This window comes from Canis lupus, chromosome 1 (assembly GCF_048164855.1).
Source record: "Canis lupus baileyi chromosome 1, mCanLup2.hap1, whole genome shotgun sequence".
NCBI lineage: Eukaryota > Metazoa > Chordata > Mammalia > Carnivora > Canidae > Canis > Canis lupus.
In genome coordinates, this window is record NC_132838.1 from 106,581,894 (window position 1) to 106,596,871 (window position 14,978).

Here is a 14,978-nt window from a genome sequence, read left to right on the forward strand (position 1 = left end):
TTCTTCCCATGCATGTTTTGTGAGCACCTACCGTGTGCCCAGATGTGAGATGAATCAGACTCAACGTGGTGCCTTGTCCTGGGGTGGGTGGGGGGAGTTCACGGGTGGTGAAGAGGCAGATGTGTAAACGAGGAATTGCGATGCTGTAAGAATAGTGCTAGGACACCAGTAAGTTGAGGTTCTCGAGGTATAGTGAAATGCTGGCTGGGCTGGTGGGGCTCTGGCCCTATGCTAGGCCAGGTGGCAATGGAGGCAGGCAGACATGCAAAAACACATGGCAGTAGTTAACAGTCTAATTAGGGGGCAGCGTGTACACACTTGGACACACATACACACTCATAAATGCATCCAGAAAACTATCTGAGCTAACTTTGCTGTCCAGTGACTGATTTGGGCAATCAGAGTTGTGTGCCCTCAAGACATAGATGAGCCCTAGGCTTCAAAGGCCAAGTTTGAGTCCTCACTGCTCCCCTAACCAGCTGTGTGACTTCGGGCACAGACTTACCCTCTCTGAGCTTGTCCTGTAATATGAGATCATATAAGCATCCTCAGCATGTTTGTCACATAGAGAGGGTGAGGCCACGGAGGTGTTTTGTGAATGCTGGTTGAATTACATCTGAGGGAGCTGGGGGGAGGAGTCGGGCTGGGGGCCAGGCTGGGTTTGGCCAGGCCAAGACAAAGGGTGGAAGACTTCAGCAACTGTTTATTGAGCAGCTCCTATGGGCCAGGCACGATTCCAGGTGGTGGGTGCCACAGACAAAATCGTGCCCATATAAAACGTACAATGTAATGGGAGTGGGATGCTAAAGAGACAAGTAAAAGAGAAATGTCATTTTAGGGAGACAGCATTATGAAGAAAAATGAGCTAATATGGGCTTAGAAGAATGCCTGGCATATAGTGGGCATCCTATAAATAAAAATAAAACAGGGAATAGAATAGGGAGCTGTTTTTGACGAGGTAGCCAGAGAAGCCCTCTCCGAAGTGGTGGCATTTGAGCGAAAACCTGAATGAAGTGAGAAAGTGAACCACGTGGGCATCTGGGGCAGATAATTCCAAGCAGTGGGAGCAGCAGGTGCAAAGGCCCTGGGGCAGGAGCACGCCTGTCAGAGGAAGAAGGAGGCCGGTGTGGCTGGAGTATGGAGAGTGAAGGAAGGTGGCAGAAGATGAAGTTGGTGAGGCTGGGGGTGGCAGGGCAGGCAGGTGAGGGGGAGGGAGAGCCCCTAGGCCACGGCAAGGGCACTGGGTTTGATCCAAACAGTGAGAGGGAGTGACGTGATTGACATTAGTAAGGAATTGATCTGGATGTGGACAGCATTCCTACCTCCCACTGCCCAACCCCGGCCCCCTCTGCCCCCTTCCTTCTGGGTCTACCGGAGTGCATGATAAAAGCAAAGACTCTGGATTCAGACAGACCATGGTTCAAATCCAACCACTGAAAGTCACCAGCTGGGTGACTTGGAGCTCCTTCTGATGCCTTAGTTTCTTCATCTATAAAATGGGAATAGCAACTTCCATCTCGTGGAATTGCTGGACAATACAGTGAGCTTCTGCACGCTGAGCACCTGGCATGCAACATAGTAAGCCCTCCATGAAGTTTAAATTGGTGGCTCTCAACCAGAACACCCCTGCCCCCCAGGGGACTTTTAGCAATGTGTGCAGACATTCTTGGTTTTCACAATCCTGGAGGGGAGTGCTACTGGCATCTAGTGGTAAAGCCCGGGGATTCTGCTAAAATCCTACAATGCACAGGACAGCCGCCACTACAAAGATTTATCTGGCTCCAAATGTCAGTAGTGCTGAGGTCAAAGAAACCTCGCTTTAGATCAGCGCCAGCCAATAGAAGGTAACACTGGTCATGTGTGTAATTTTAAGTGTCCCAGGAGCCGCACCAAAAAATAAATAAATAAATAAACGGGACAGTAATTTTTGTAGCATATTTGATTCGCCCATGGTTTCCAAAAGTATTACCATGTCAACATGCAATCAGTATAAAAGTGGTTAGAGAGGTTTAATTTTTTCATGTTAAGTTATCGGAATCTGGTGTGTATTTCACACATACAGCTCATCTCTGTTTGGACCGGACACATTTGAAGGGCTCTTGAGCCACACGTGGTAAGCGGCTGCTGTCCTGGGCAAGGCAGGTCTAGATCAGGTTTCTCCTGAAGCACAATGCCAGTGTCTGCTCACGACCTTTAATGATTTTCTTCTGTTTCACCCTGTGCCACCGGCGGCCGTCCCATCATCCTCAGGAGACCTGTGCTAGGATCCTCCTCTATCGAGGAGCCAACAAGGATGTGAAGAATCACAATGGACAGACCCCCTTCCAGGTCTGGGGCTGTGGGGCCTGGCAGTCTGGGAGAGGAGGGAGGGAGCAGGAGCTGGAGTGAAGATTTGGCGGTGGGGGGGGGGGGGCGGCGCAGCTGGCCAGGGACCTCACCGTGCTTCCCGCCCTTTCCCTCTGCTTCCCCCGGCCACCCTGCCTTCCCGTGCCCCCTTTCCTCCAGGTGGCAGTGATCGCTGGGAATTTTGAACTGGGAGAGCTGATCCGAAACCATCGAGAACAGGATGTGGGTGAGCGAGTGGGAGATGGGACTGAAGGGAGAACCGGGGGTCATTGGGGATGCCTGGTAGGACTGGGGAGTCTGTCACAGCAGACCGTGAGCATCCGAATAGTAGTGGGGAGTGCAATTCCAGGCCCCCACTCTCATGACTGTCTTTCTCCCCTCGTGCCTTCCCCCACCCTGTCATCCCTTGCCTGCATGCCCCCTCCACCTGCCGCTACCGCCCCATGCTGCCCTCTGCCACTGTGCCCTTTCAGTGCCCTTCCAGGAGTCCCCCAAGTACGCCGCCCGGCGACGGGGACCCCCAGGCGCGGGGCTGACGGTGCCCCCGGCGCTGCTTCGGGCCAACAGTGATACCAGCATGGCCCTGCCTGACTGGATGGTGTTTGCTGCCCCTGGGACCTCGTCCTCTGGGGCCCCTGGCCCTACCTCAGGGACCCAGGGGCAGTCGCAGCCCTCGGCCCCCAGCACCAAGCTCAGCAGTGGGACCCTCCGAAGTGCCAGCAGCCCCCGGGGCGCCCGGGCCCGTTCCCCATCCCGCGGGAGGCATCCCGAAGAGGCCAAGAGACAGCCCCGTGGACGGCCCAGGTAGGGGAGAGCTCAGTCCTTGTTTCACAGACCCTGACCCAACCAGATCCTGTCTCAGAGCCACAACAGCCCCAGGCTGGCTCCCTGTCCACCCTGGTACCTGGTACCCCCCTCAGGGCTCTAGACCTCTCTCCTACTCCCTGAGGAATGGGGGAATTGTAAGCCACAGTCTTCCACTCATCCTCAAAAGTACCAGGTTAGCCAAGCACCTGTTCTATGCCAGGGGCCTGGGGTGGGGTGTCCAAAAGAAATGTTAGTTCCAGCCCCTGAAGACAGACAGGTAGATAGATAGACAGACAGGGCAAGGTGAGAAAAAGCCAAATGGTATGAGGATGGGTGAAGCACTTGGGGAAGGGTGTCTGAGCTTGGAGATGAGGCCAGAAGAGGGATGGGGGAGCGGAGGAACCACTCAGGGTAGAGGGAGGAATAAGCAGGGGGCACCGCAGGGTGAAAAGGCCAGGCTGGCTAGAGGAGGATGAGAAGGGGGGACTGTGGCTGGCCAGTGTGTCCTGAGGACACGGGAGAGCGAAACATCATGGCGGGCTGGGCACGGCAGGCAGAGGAGTTGGACCTGCACCAGGAGAAAGCTGGGAGTCGCTGAAGGCTCGTGAGAGAGCTGAGAGATGACACAGAGCTCCGCTCAGGAAGCTGAATCAGGCACAGCATGCAGGGCCGTGGGAGGGGCAGAGCCGGAAGCCAGGAGGCAGAGGAGGGGGCCCCCGGGGGCAGGTGGAGGGAGCCCCCAAATACCCTCCTCCCCCCAGGACACCAGAGCTGGGGAACCCATTCAAGCCCCCTCCCCCACCCTGCTGCTCTATCTCCCCCCACCCCACGGACCCCTGTTCTCCCAGAGGTGCCTCCTGGCTCCACTCTCCCCTGCCTTTCACACCCTCTGTGTATGCAGCTCCAGCGGGACGCCCAGGGAAGGGCCGGCAGGGGGCACAGGGGGCTCAGGGGGCCCCGGGGGCTCCCTGGGCAGCCGCGGGAGGCGCAGGAAGCTCTACTCAGCGGTACCTGGACGCTCCTTCATGGCCGTGAAGTCCTACCAGGCCCAAGCAGAGGGAGAGATCTCCCTGAGCAAGGGGGAAAAGATCAAAGGTAACAGGTCAGGGCCGGGCCAGGCTGGGGGCAAGGGGTGGGCATGGGGGCAGACAGGGGGGTTAACCACTTAAGGAGGACACAGTCAAGGACAAGCAGTTCTCCAGGGCCTAGACCGTCCAGTGCACTCTGGAGACCCCACAAGAGCCCGCTGGACGCCTCTTCTGCCCTGGAGGAGTATGAAGTGTAGCAGTGGTGATGCCCCCCGTCCAGAGGAGGTGTTGAGGCAAAGGAGGGGACATGAGCATTTGGGGGACCCTGACACCATGCCTGGCCCTGTGGGAGTGGCTCCTCTCCCTCCCCCGCTCCTGCCACTGGATCAGCCTTTCAGGAGGACATCAGGCGCCTGTCTGACAGTTGAAGGAACAGTCTCGCACAGGTTCAGTCAGTGACTTGTTCCAGTGCCCCGACTGAGCCCACGGTCTTTCCTGCCACCTGGTGTGGAGTGGGAGGCCGAGCCCCCTTGACCTCATCTCCTGCCCCTGCCAGGTGTTCTCATCTGAGAGACAAGGTGGGGCTTGTTTCTCAGGGCTCCAAGGAGACAGGTGTTTGAAGCCAGGCCCGGACCCGGGGCTCCCTGAGCTGGCCAGTGGCTGTTCCCAGAGTTTGCTTCTCTTTGGCTTTTCTGTTTTCTTCTGGAAAATGATGCCAGTAGCCCTCACGTGCAGACTTCGCAGGGCTGTTGACGTGTGTTCTTGGATAGACTAAAGCTTGGAAACAGCAAGCAAGCAGACGAGGCAGTTAATGCGAGGCGGGGGAGCAATTCTTTGCCAACTCCAGGCTGCAGAAGAGCTCAGTAGTGTAGCAGTGGAGGGCCGAGCTGCCCAGGTTCAAATCCTGGCTCAACTGCTTCCTGGCTGGGCACCCTCAGACAGGCCACTTCTCTGGGCCTCAGTTTCTTCATCTATACAATGGGATGCTGGTAAGGATTTTAAAAAGTCAGTTCCTTCAAAGCACTCAGGACAGTGTTGGGTACAAAGCAATCGCCAACTTGCACTATCCTCAGTGGGCCCCCACTACGGGAGCTTAGAGGGAAGAGAGAGACCCTGGCTGCCTGGGAAAGCTGGGGGTGCCTCCCACAGGAGACAGAGGTTGTGTGGGGCCTTGAAAGATGTTCAAGGATCAGAGTTACCAGGTGGGTCTTGGATCAGCTTCTGTTTTGCACTATCTCTTCCTGTAGCCTGACTTCCTGAAGGCAAGGTCACATGTCATTGATCTCTGGATTGCCAGGGCCCAGTTTGATGGCCCAGCACACAGGAGGCTTCAGTGCACATCTGCTGAATGAGCGAGTGAGTGACTGAATGAATGAATGGCCAGACATAGGAGCTAACTGTGGGGGTCAGGGACAGTGCCTCCAGAGGCAGGGTGCCTGGGAAGTGTGTTTGTGCATGTGTGTGTGTGTGTGTGTGCGCGTGCACATGCACGCATGCATGTACAGAGGGTCAGGTCTGTGCTTTGAGATAGAGTTTGAAAGAAGAAAGAGAAGATAAGTTCACAGGGAGGGACCTTCCGGATGCAATATCTTCCACGTTTCCTTCTGAAGTTCAAGCCCAGTACTTCTGTTCACTGCCCTGTTCTTGTCCCCTTCCCTTTCTTGTTTTTTTTTTTTTTTTTTAAGATTTTATTTGTTCATGAGAGACACAGAGAGAGAGGCAGAGACACAGGCAGAGGGAGAAGCAGGCTCCACGCAGGGACCCTGATGTGGGACTTGATCCTGGGATTCTGGGATCACGCTCTGAGCCAAACTCAGACACTCAACTGCTGAGCCACCCAGGCATTCCACGAAGGGGTTCCCTTTCATTAAGATCTTTAATTGCTTTAACATGTGCCCACATCCACAATGCCACTGAGGCTCACCGCATCCCTATGAGGCAGCAGGCTCCCTCTGCTCTTGGGCCAGCAGCCCCTCCCCTGCCTACCCACTAAATTCATCTCCTGGCACTCTTTCCTTCCCCCACAGGGCGCCAGGGACCTCTTTCTTTCCATTCCTCAAATGGCCAAAACCTCTTTTCCACACTAGGCTCTTTGCATGGACTATTCCTTCAGCCAGGGTAACTCTTCCTCCCTCTCTTTGCCTTTTCTACTCCTAGGGTCCTTCCAGTCTCCATCTATATGTCGTGTCCATGGGGACACCATCCTGGCATCTCTTTGCCATCCATTTATATACCCCATCTGGCCTTTCTTCGGACACTCTGTCCTTTCCCCCTTGAGTGCTGATCTGAATTTTCAACCTCCAGAGTTACACCTCCAATGGCTGTCAGCGTGGAAGCTCCACGAGGGCAAGAACCACGTTTGTTGTCCCAGAGCACTCTGCCCCATGTATTGCCTGGTGCTTGACTCATAACTGGCACTAATAAACATTCACTCAGCGAACGAATGATTGATTCCATGACCACCCAGCCAGTCAGTAGAGTGCTAGCCAAGAACCCAGACCCCTGTTACCCCATCTCCTGTTCCTTTCCATGACCTTGAGCATCTCCTCGATTTCGTCTCCCCAGATCCTCCGAACGGTGGTGGCTGAAGCAGAGAAAAGCACCAGGTGGCCCCAAGTCAAGTCCTGGTGTGACTTGATCCATCTCTGGGCAAGAGGCTTTTCTGCTTTAGCTTCAGCTTCATCATGTATAACATGGGAAATCAATTGTTGCCTCCCCCAGATAGACATGCGGGAAGTATGTGAAAGGTCTGAGTGCAGACAGAGCCATGAGAAATCCTGAAGAGATGGAAGACCATGCGTTTGTTACCGTTGCCATGGTCATTAGCATCAGAAGCAGCAGCCACACAGTGCTTGAACAGAGAGGTAGCAAAACAGTATGACTCAAAGCATTCACTTGGGGGACACAGAGTGGTGTTCAAATCCAGGCTCTATTGATCACAAGCCGTATATGCTGGAGCAAATGACCTCAGCTCCTCCTGAGCCTCAGTTTCCCCATTGGTGAAATGGGGTTAATAAAAGTGTCCCTTCTTAGGGTTCTGGTCACAAGTGAGAACTGGAAAACATTAGCTGTGCCTGATGTCCGTCTTTGGACCTGAGCGGCCAGCACAGCCATGCCAGACACAGAGCAGGCAGTTAGTAAATGTCCGCTGCAGGGCTGAGAGATGGGGCCAGCAGGAAAGGGCCTATAGGTGGTGGAGAGGAAGAAAGAGGTGATTGTATCTCTTCTCCCTTCTAGAGCCGGGGAAGCAAAGAGAGGCCGAGGGAAGGATCTGGGAGAAATTTAAGTGTCAAGGAGACTGCGGGAGGGGGCGGAGGCAGTGATGGGACTGTCTAGGGGTTTAGGGAGTCTAGGAAGGTTTAGGGAAATTATAGAACACAGGAACTGGGACTGGTTGGTTACCAGAGGAGGTGAGGGCCAGTTGTGGATGTGTCCCTAACCTGTGAGGATCATGCCATGAGACACAGCCTTTTTTCCCAGTAACTTTTTTTTAAGACTTTATTTACTTTTTCATGAGAGACTCAGAGAGAAGCAGAGACATAGGCAGAGGGAGAAGCAGGCTCCCTGTGGGGAGCCTGATGTGGGACTCAGTCCCAGGACCCCAGGATCATGACCTGAGCCAGAGGCAGACGCTCAACCACTGAGCCACCCAGGTGCCCCTTCCCAGTGCTTCTTGATGTTCCCATTGGATTCAGAAAGCAAGAAGGCAGGAGTGATATGATCTTGTTCTCTCTCCCACCCCCTCATCCCTTTCTTGGACATTTATTAAGGAGGCTCTAAGCCCAGGCCCTGTGCTAGGTGCTGGGAATATCGAAAAGGCCGTGGGTCGAGTGTGTTGGGGGTGGGGTGGGGCGACATGGAAGCATAGAAATGTTTCTATGTCCTGCTCCCCCACCCAGTGCTTAGCATCGGGGAAGGAGGCTTCTGGGAAGGCCAGGTCAAAGGTCGCATTGGCTGGTTCCCCTCTGACTGCCTGGAAGAGGTGGCCAACCGGTCCCAGGAGGGAAAGCAAGGTAATGAGGACTCCTCAGTTGTCCCCGATCATCCTAGGGTTCTCCCTATGAGGGTGGGGTGCTGGGAGGTAGGTGGGACGACTTGGGCCAGGACCTCCAGGGGTGGGCTTGTTGTTTCCAGACCGAGGGTCCAAGGTCATCCCTTATTCCCCTGCAGAAAGCCGCAGTGACAAGGCAAAGAGACTCTTCCGGCATTATACCGTGGGCTCCTACGACAGCTTTGATGCCCCAAGGTAAATGTCCTTACACCCTTGGGTGCCCCTCACCCCAACCTCCCTTCATACTCCACCTTTAAATATTTCCACCACCTTGCAGCCTCCTTTCTCCTCCCTCTAAAGTTTGATCCAGACCACAAGCCCAGCCCCAAACCATCCTTGGCAGCCATTGTGATTGCCCAGTTTGGGGATAGCCTGAGACCAATGGGGTGGACAGATAAGGATGGAGATGTCTGGGGACTTGGGGAGCTTGTTTGTGTGGCTGGCTGGAGGCCTTTGTCTCCTTCATGTCCCCCATCTCTGTGCGGTCATGTGCAGCAGAAGTGTATGCATCCCATGCCTCACATAGGCGTGGGGAGAGGGGCAGACATAGCGGGGCCAAGAGGGGTGGGGGTGGAGAGTTGGGCTCACTGACACCTTTCCCCTCCCTGGCTGCTGGCTGACTTGCTTCAGAAGCTTGATGGATGGGATTGGCCCAGGGAGGTGAGAGGGGAGGGGAAGGGAGGGCACGGGGTCAGAAATGGGAAGAAAGGGGTGCCTGGGGATGTATGGACTTGTGTGTGCACAACCAGAGCTGGTTTCCCTGTGCGTGAACATCTTACATGGGTGAGCGTCCTCGTGCAGATTCTCTTGAGTGTGTCCTTGCCTCTGTCGTGTCTCTGTAGTGGCGCATGACATGTGTCTGTGTGCATGGGTAGTTAGGGTCCCCTAGACGTATAACCTGTGCATATATATGCCCATGACAGTGAGAGGGCCTGTCCTACTTTGTGTAGATGAGTGCATTTGTGGCTGTCACATATGGACACACAACTAAGGCTAATAGTGAGGCTGGCACGGCACATTTGTGTTTCCCTAAATCTGTGTGTCTGAGAATGAGGGCAAATGTTTCCAGGGATGTTAGTATGTCTGCTTACCTTGTATGGACAGGTGGGTTACTGCACATATGTCTCTTTCTATGCATGTCACTGTGTGTGCGTGTTGGCCCATAAAACCGTGTGCATGCATTTGCATCTGTCCGATTGATCTGGAATTCAGGACCTGGGGCACTGGAGGAGGGGAGGGCAGAGGAGGGGAGGGCTCCAGGGTTTGGGCTTCCAGAAGGGCAAGACTGTGGGGGAGGGATGATCATATAATTGGGTGTCTGAAGGATGACATCCGCTCCCACCACTCCCCCTATCCAGGGAAGGGTCTCCTTGTTTGTAGCATCCTTCCATTAAATGTGTCCAAACCTATGTGTCTGTGTTCTGGCCAGTGGGGATGGGTGGGGAGGGTTGAGGGAGGAGAACTAACAAGATGGGGAGAGAGGGTGGGGCTGGGGTGCCACCCTGCGCCCGGAGTGTCTGAGGCGCTTGACCATTGTGCGCGTTCACCTGGCACGTCTCTGGCTCTGGGCACCGGGTGAGTATCAAGGTTCCCCCCACCCCAAATCTCCCTATCAGCCTCTGCTTCTTGTCTCTGACAGTGTCTCTCTGGGTCTCTCCTTGGCCTTGGTCTGGGAACTGCTTGCTCTACCAGCTGGATAGGAGTGGTCCCTCTTGCCCTTAGTTTCTTCTTTCTCCTTCCTAGCTCCACCAACTTCATCCCCTCCCCTTACCCTTTCCTCCTTGTCCCGGCTGGCATGTGCTGCTCTGTGTGGTATGTCTGAGCCTCATCCCCTCCTGCCTCTCCACTGCTCTCCCTGACCCTGTATGGGGTGGCCTGACCTGTGTTGTGTGCCCTGCATCCCTGCTGGAGCTGTAAGGTCATGACCTGTGCCACCCTCTCTCCTCTCCCTGGGCGTCTATGCTCTCTCTTCTCTCCAGTGAGCCATGCTGTGTGTATGTCCCTCACCCGGGCTTCTTGGAGGGGTGTCTCTCACTGCTCTGGTGCCCAGTCTCAATGTTTCTAGCCTTCTTCCCTTCCTGTCCCTTCCAGATTGTGTTGGGGTGCATTATGTGTCGGTCTGCGAGGGGGGACTGTGCGTCCCCTCCTGGGGCCTCTCTCACCGTGGTATCCCTGCCTGGGAAGTGCGGGACTCGGTTCGCGCGTCCCCGCACGCGGTCGCGAGGCATCTTGTATGGTGTTGTGCGTGTCTCTCTCTCCGCTCTCCCTCGCTCTGCACCTGCGCGGGAGGGCTCTGGAGGGGGGAGGGGGTTAAGGGGGGGCAGACCGGAAGTGCCTCCCCCTTCTCCTCCCCCCCCGCGCCTCGCCCCTCCCCCTTCTCCCGCCAAGGGGGCCCCGTGTTCCCCTCCCGGCCCCCTCCCCCCCGGCCCGGCCCCCTCCGCCACCCGGCGCAGGACGCCAAGGGGTTAAAGCCTCGCGCCCGCCGCCCGCCTCCGGAGCTGTCCGCGGTGCTGAAGCCGGCGCCGTCCGCGGTCCTCGCGCTCCCGCCGCGGCCCGACCCCGCGCCCCGCGCCCCCGCGTCCCCCGGCATGTGAGCCCCCGGCCCTGCTCTCCCTCCCGCGGGAGGGTGCGCGCCCCCTCCCCCTCCCCCTCCCGGCGCGGGTCAGCATGAGGCGGGGCCTGGGGGCCCGGACACGGGGGTTCGGCCGAGCGGGGACGGGGACGCGGCGGCGGCGGCGGCGGCGGGGGCGGCCGGCACCGGGACCGGGGCCGGGGCCGCGGCGGCAATGGCTTTGTCTGCGGTCGGTGGCGGCGGGGGTCTCGGAGGCGGCCCCGGTGGGGGCTCCCTGCCGCAGCCGCCCCCCGCGCTCTCCTCCAGCTGGCCGGCCCTGGGGCCCCGGCGGCGCAGCGTCTGGTACATCTACAGGTAACGGAGCGCGCCGCCCCTTTTCTCCGCGGCAGGCTGGGAGGCCCCGGCCCGCTGTGACGACCCTCCCCCCGCCGCTAATCCCCCAGCCTTGGGACTCCAGCTGCCCCCCACCCCAAGCCGCCCCCCCCCACCCCCTCTCCTCTCACCTTCCCTCGGTGATAAACCCTTTTGGACTTCTCAACCCTCCTCTCACCCTCCGTCCCTGGGCCTCTCTCCCCAAGACCCCCCCAACACACAGGCACTCCTCAGCCCCCTTCCGGGCCCTTTCATGCCCCCCTCAGCTCTTCCTCCAAAACCTTTCCCCCAGTCAGACCCTCCAAACGGATCCCACTCTGGTATTTGGAATCCACTACCCCTCACCACCCCCACTCTGGAGCCCTCCCTGTGGGGAGCCACAGTGGCTCCCCCTCAGGCACCTCCATTCCAGGTTCCTCTGATCCCCATCTCCCCACACCCCTTTACAGAGTTAGCAAGTCCCCTCATTCATACCCCTCTCTCCCATTCACAGTCATCCCCCCCCCATCACACACACATCCCACCCCCGGCCTCCCCTCCCCTCCTCTTTTTCCGCTGCGTGTCACTGTGCGACTGTGCATGTGTCAGTATGGCTGTGTGGATGTGCGTGCGTGTGTGACTGCCTGCAGCCGTGCGCGCACGCGTGTGTGCGCGCGCACGCGTGTGTGTGTGTATGTGTGTGTGAGAGAGAGAAATGGGGAGATGGTGGGCTCCCAGCCCCCTTCCCAAAGCTGTGTCCATCTGTGTGTCCCTGTTTGATGGTGTCTGTCTCTGTGTGTGACTTGGAGTGATAGAGACACTGTCCGAGGAGTGTGTGTGTGTGTGTGTGTGTGTGTGTGTGTGTGATGGAGTGGGTCTGTCCCAGGGACTGCGGCTGTGTTTCCCATTACCTATCCTCTCATGCCAGGCCTGTCCCCTCCCCCACAGCCATCCCCATTTCTAGTCCCTCCATGTGTCTCTGTCCCCATGTGCCCCTCTCCCTGCCTCCAGGGGGTCTGTGCCGGTGTGGGGCTTGTGTGCTGAGCCACTGGGCTGAGCTTCTGCATGGGGAGCTGCATCTGCTTGTGTGTGTCACTTCTTAGCATGGGAGGGGGCTGGCTGCCCTGCGAAGGGGCCTCTGTGCAGACCACGGAGAGACCCTGGGAGATGGGTACACGAGGAAGGGCTGAGTACCAGGGGGGTGCCTTGTACAGCAGCAAGCTCTGGCCTGTGGGATACTGGATGTGTGAGAGGCACCTTTGAGGCGGGGGGGTGGACACTGCTGCAGTCTCCATGTGTGGGATCTGGTGAACAAGAGCTGCCGCTGAGCTCCAGAGGCCATTCTGGGGTCACCAAGAGATGGCCTGGGGGAGAGCATTGTGTGTGCTCCTGCAGGGCAGGTAGTCAGCAGTACAAGCATGAATGGGGGTAGGGGTGGGGTTAGAGGGTCTAAGTAGGAGGGTGGCCGAGGAGAATGGAACAGGGGAGAGTAGGGGACACTGAAGTGAGTGCGTGCTGGAGCATAGAGGGTGCGTGGGGTGTTTGGAGAAATGGGGTGAGGAGGGAATGCAGAACTGTGAGGAGGATTTGGGGGTGGGGATTCAGGCAGCACAGGGAGAGCACAGAGAGGATGCAGGGAATATAAATGAAATGCAGCTGCAAGTACCAGGAGGCGGAAGGGTGTGTGAGGAAGTGAGTTGAGGATGCAGAAGTAAAGAGAGCCTTCCACAGATGAAAATACGAAAGAAACCTCAGGTACTGTAGGGGACACAGTGGGGTTGCATACAGAGACGTGAGAGGATGTGAGAGGGGTGAGAAGCCACAGAGGTCTGTGGAGGACACTTTGGGGAAGGGGATGGCAGGTGTGCAGGGTCAAAGCAGGAGGTGGACGGATGGCCCCATGGGATGCAATGAGGTCTAGCAGAAGTGAGAGCTAATGAGGGTGGTTTGGGACAACATGGAGCTTTCAGAACTGCGGCGGTGTGGAGTAGAGAGCAGAGCAGAGAGGTGAAGGATCACACACAGGAGCAGACGATGGAAAGCACACAGTTCAGGGAAACTGTGGGCAGTTGGGAAGTTAGAGGACAATGTAGTGGGATGAGGAAAGCATCCCATGACCAGGGATTGGGCGATAAAGTCACAGGAGTGATGAGAGAAAAGAGCATGCATGGGATGGGATGCTTGAGAGGGAGGGACACAGGCGTTGTTGTGATGATCTGAGGGTGTTTGGACATTATTGGGGTGTCTGGGTTGCCTGTGAGGAATTCAGATCCCGGCTTTGACAGTCTTCTAAGCTAGTGGAATCTTGAGCATGTTACTTCTCCATGACTCAGTTACCCCTTCCACGGGTATTGTGAGAATATGTGAATAAATAAATGTTAAATGCATGGATTGCCATCCAGCCGTCAGCAATGGGTCAGTAAACGTCACTTATGTGCTGTTGGCATAGCCTGGGATAAATTTCAGGCACTGAAAGGGTGTATGCTCATGGCCAATTTGGGGCAAATGTAGATGTTCTTGAAGTATTTGGGTGCAGGGGAGTGGACAGCATCATAACTGCAGCCACCCAAGTATTTCTTCTGTGTTTCTGAAGAAGATTGCTCACTGTGTAACCTTAGGCAAGTTGCTTCTGTTTCCTCAGTTCTAAAGCGGAAATAGTACTTATGCCTACCTCAGAGGCTGGCTAGGAGAGAGAGAGTTACTTTCCTGTGAAGAGTTTCACACACTGCCTTGCACATAGCAAGTGCTTCTCCCAGGCCTGCAATGGATATGGGAGTAGCAAGGGTGTAAGGGCTCGGTGGAAGTTGTCAGGTGGGGACAAAGGTGGGTGTCACAGAGTGCATGGTCAGGAGCAGGCAGCTCTGACCTCTGAACCAATTTCTGTTGACCTTGGCCTTGGCCCCTTCCTCCTCTGTTCCCCTCCTTTCCCTTACCCCTCCAAAATCTGTCCTCTCTCCTATACCCCTTCCACCCAGCTACAAGGGGGGCCTAGCCTTGGCTTGAATATAAGATCAAGAAGACAGGGTGTGCTGTGGCGTGTTTTCAGAACCATGGTGAACTCTGAGCGAGAGCGGTTGCTAGGTGTGTCTGTGCGTATGCACGTGGGGTTGAGCGCACTAAGTTACAATAAGGGGGGACGAGGGCAGGGCTGGCATACTCACGCATGTGCAGAACACTGTCGCTGTGGTACAAACGTATGGATGTGACAGTGACAGTGGAAGTCGTGGGGGTCATGGGAGTACACAGGGGTGCTTGCGTGTGGGGGGAATGGTATCGAAATACAGTAGGAGCACAGTGGGTATTATTGGCATGTTCTGGGATGTGTTCAGGAGGTGTGTTATGGGAATATACTGAGATCCAAGTGAGGGGGAGTTATTATTGGAGCATACTGGGATGTGTGGGGGTGTTGCTGAAATCTACTGGAGTATTCGTGGAGGGCTGTTTTGCCAAATCTGTGGGGGTAGGTAATTGAAGCGCGCCGGGAGCACGCGTGGCTATTATTGGAGTGTGTTGGGGCTGCTGGATATTATTGGAATATGCTAAGGGGTCTGCATGTGCACCGGACAGATCTCAGATGTGACCACAGGATGCTCAGGGTGCAGCAGGGCATGCATTCTGGTGGATCAAGGGGATTCTTGGGGCTCCCCAGAGGAGCGGGGTTGGAGTCAGGGTATATACGTATTCCTGTTGTGTACTGGGGGTCCTGGAATGGAATGGATATATAATCTTGAGGTACACGGTGGTGATGTCAAGGGTTTGAGGCTGTTATCCAAGCAAGCCCAGGCAGGTGCTGAGATACATGGACTATATTTGAGTTTAATTG

The 14,978-nt window shown here is 56.2% G+C and overlaps 1 protein-coding gene across 6 annotated transcripts in view; it reads left to right on the plus strand.

The window, feature by feature from the left end:
- Positions 1–14,978, plus strand: part of SHANK1 (SH3 and multiple ankyrin repeat domains 1) — a 46,000-nt gene that overhangs the window by 9,852 nt on the left and 21,170 nt on the right. For 5 of the 6 annotated variants that reach the window (XM_072770099.1, XM_072770055.1, XM_072770078.1 and 2 more), the window contains exons 9-15: positions 2,251–2,328; positions 2,506–2,572; positions 2,820–3,150; positions 4,055–4,248; positions 8,081–8,194; positions 8,352–8,427; positions 8,863–8,892. In XM_072770099.1, the coding sequence (XP_072626200.1) occupies positions 2,251–2,328; positions 2,506–2,572; positions 2,820–3,150; positions 4,055–4,248; positions 8,081–8,194; positions 8,352–8,427; positions 8,863–8,892 (890 nt within the window). The remainder of the gene's footprint in view (positions 1–2,250; positions 2,329–2,505; positions 2,573–2,819; positions 3,151–4,054; positions 4,249–8,080; positions 8,195–8,351; positions 8,428–8,862; positions 8,893–14,978) is intronic. The other variant, XM_072770088.1, reaches the window with a different exon arrangement.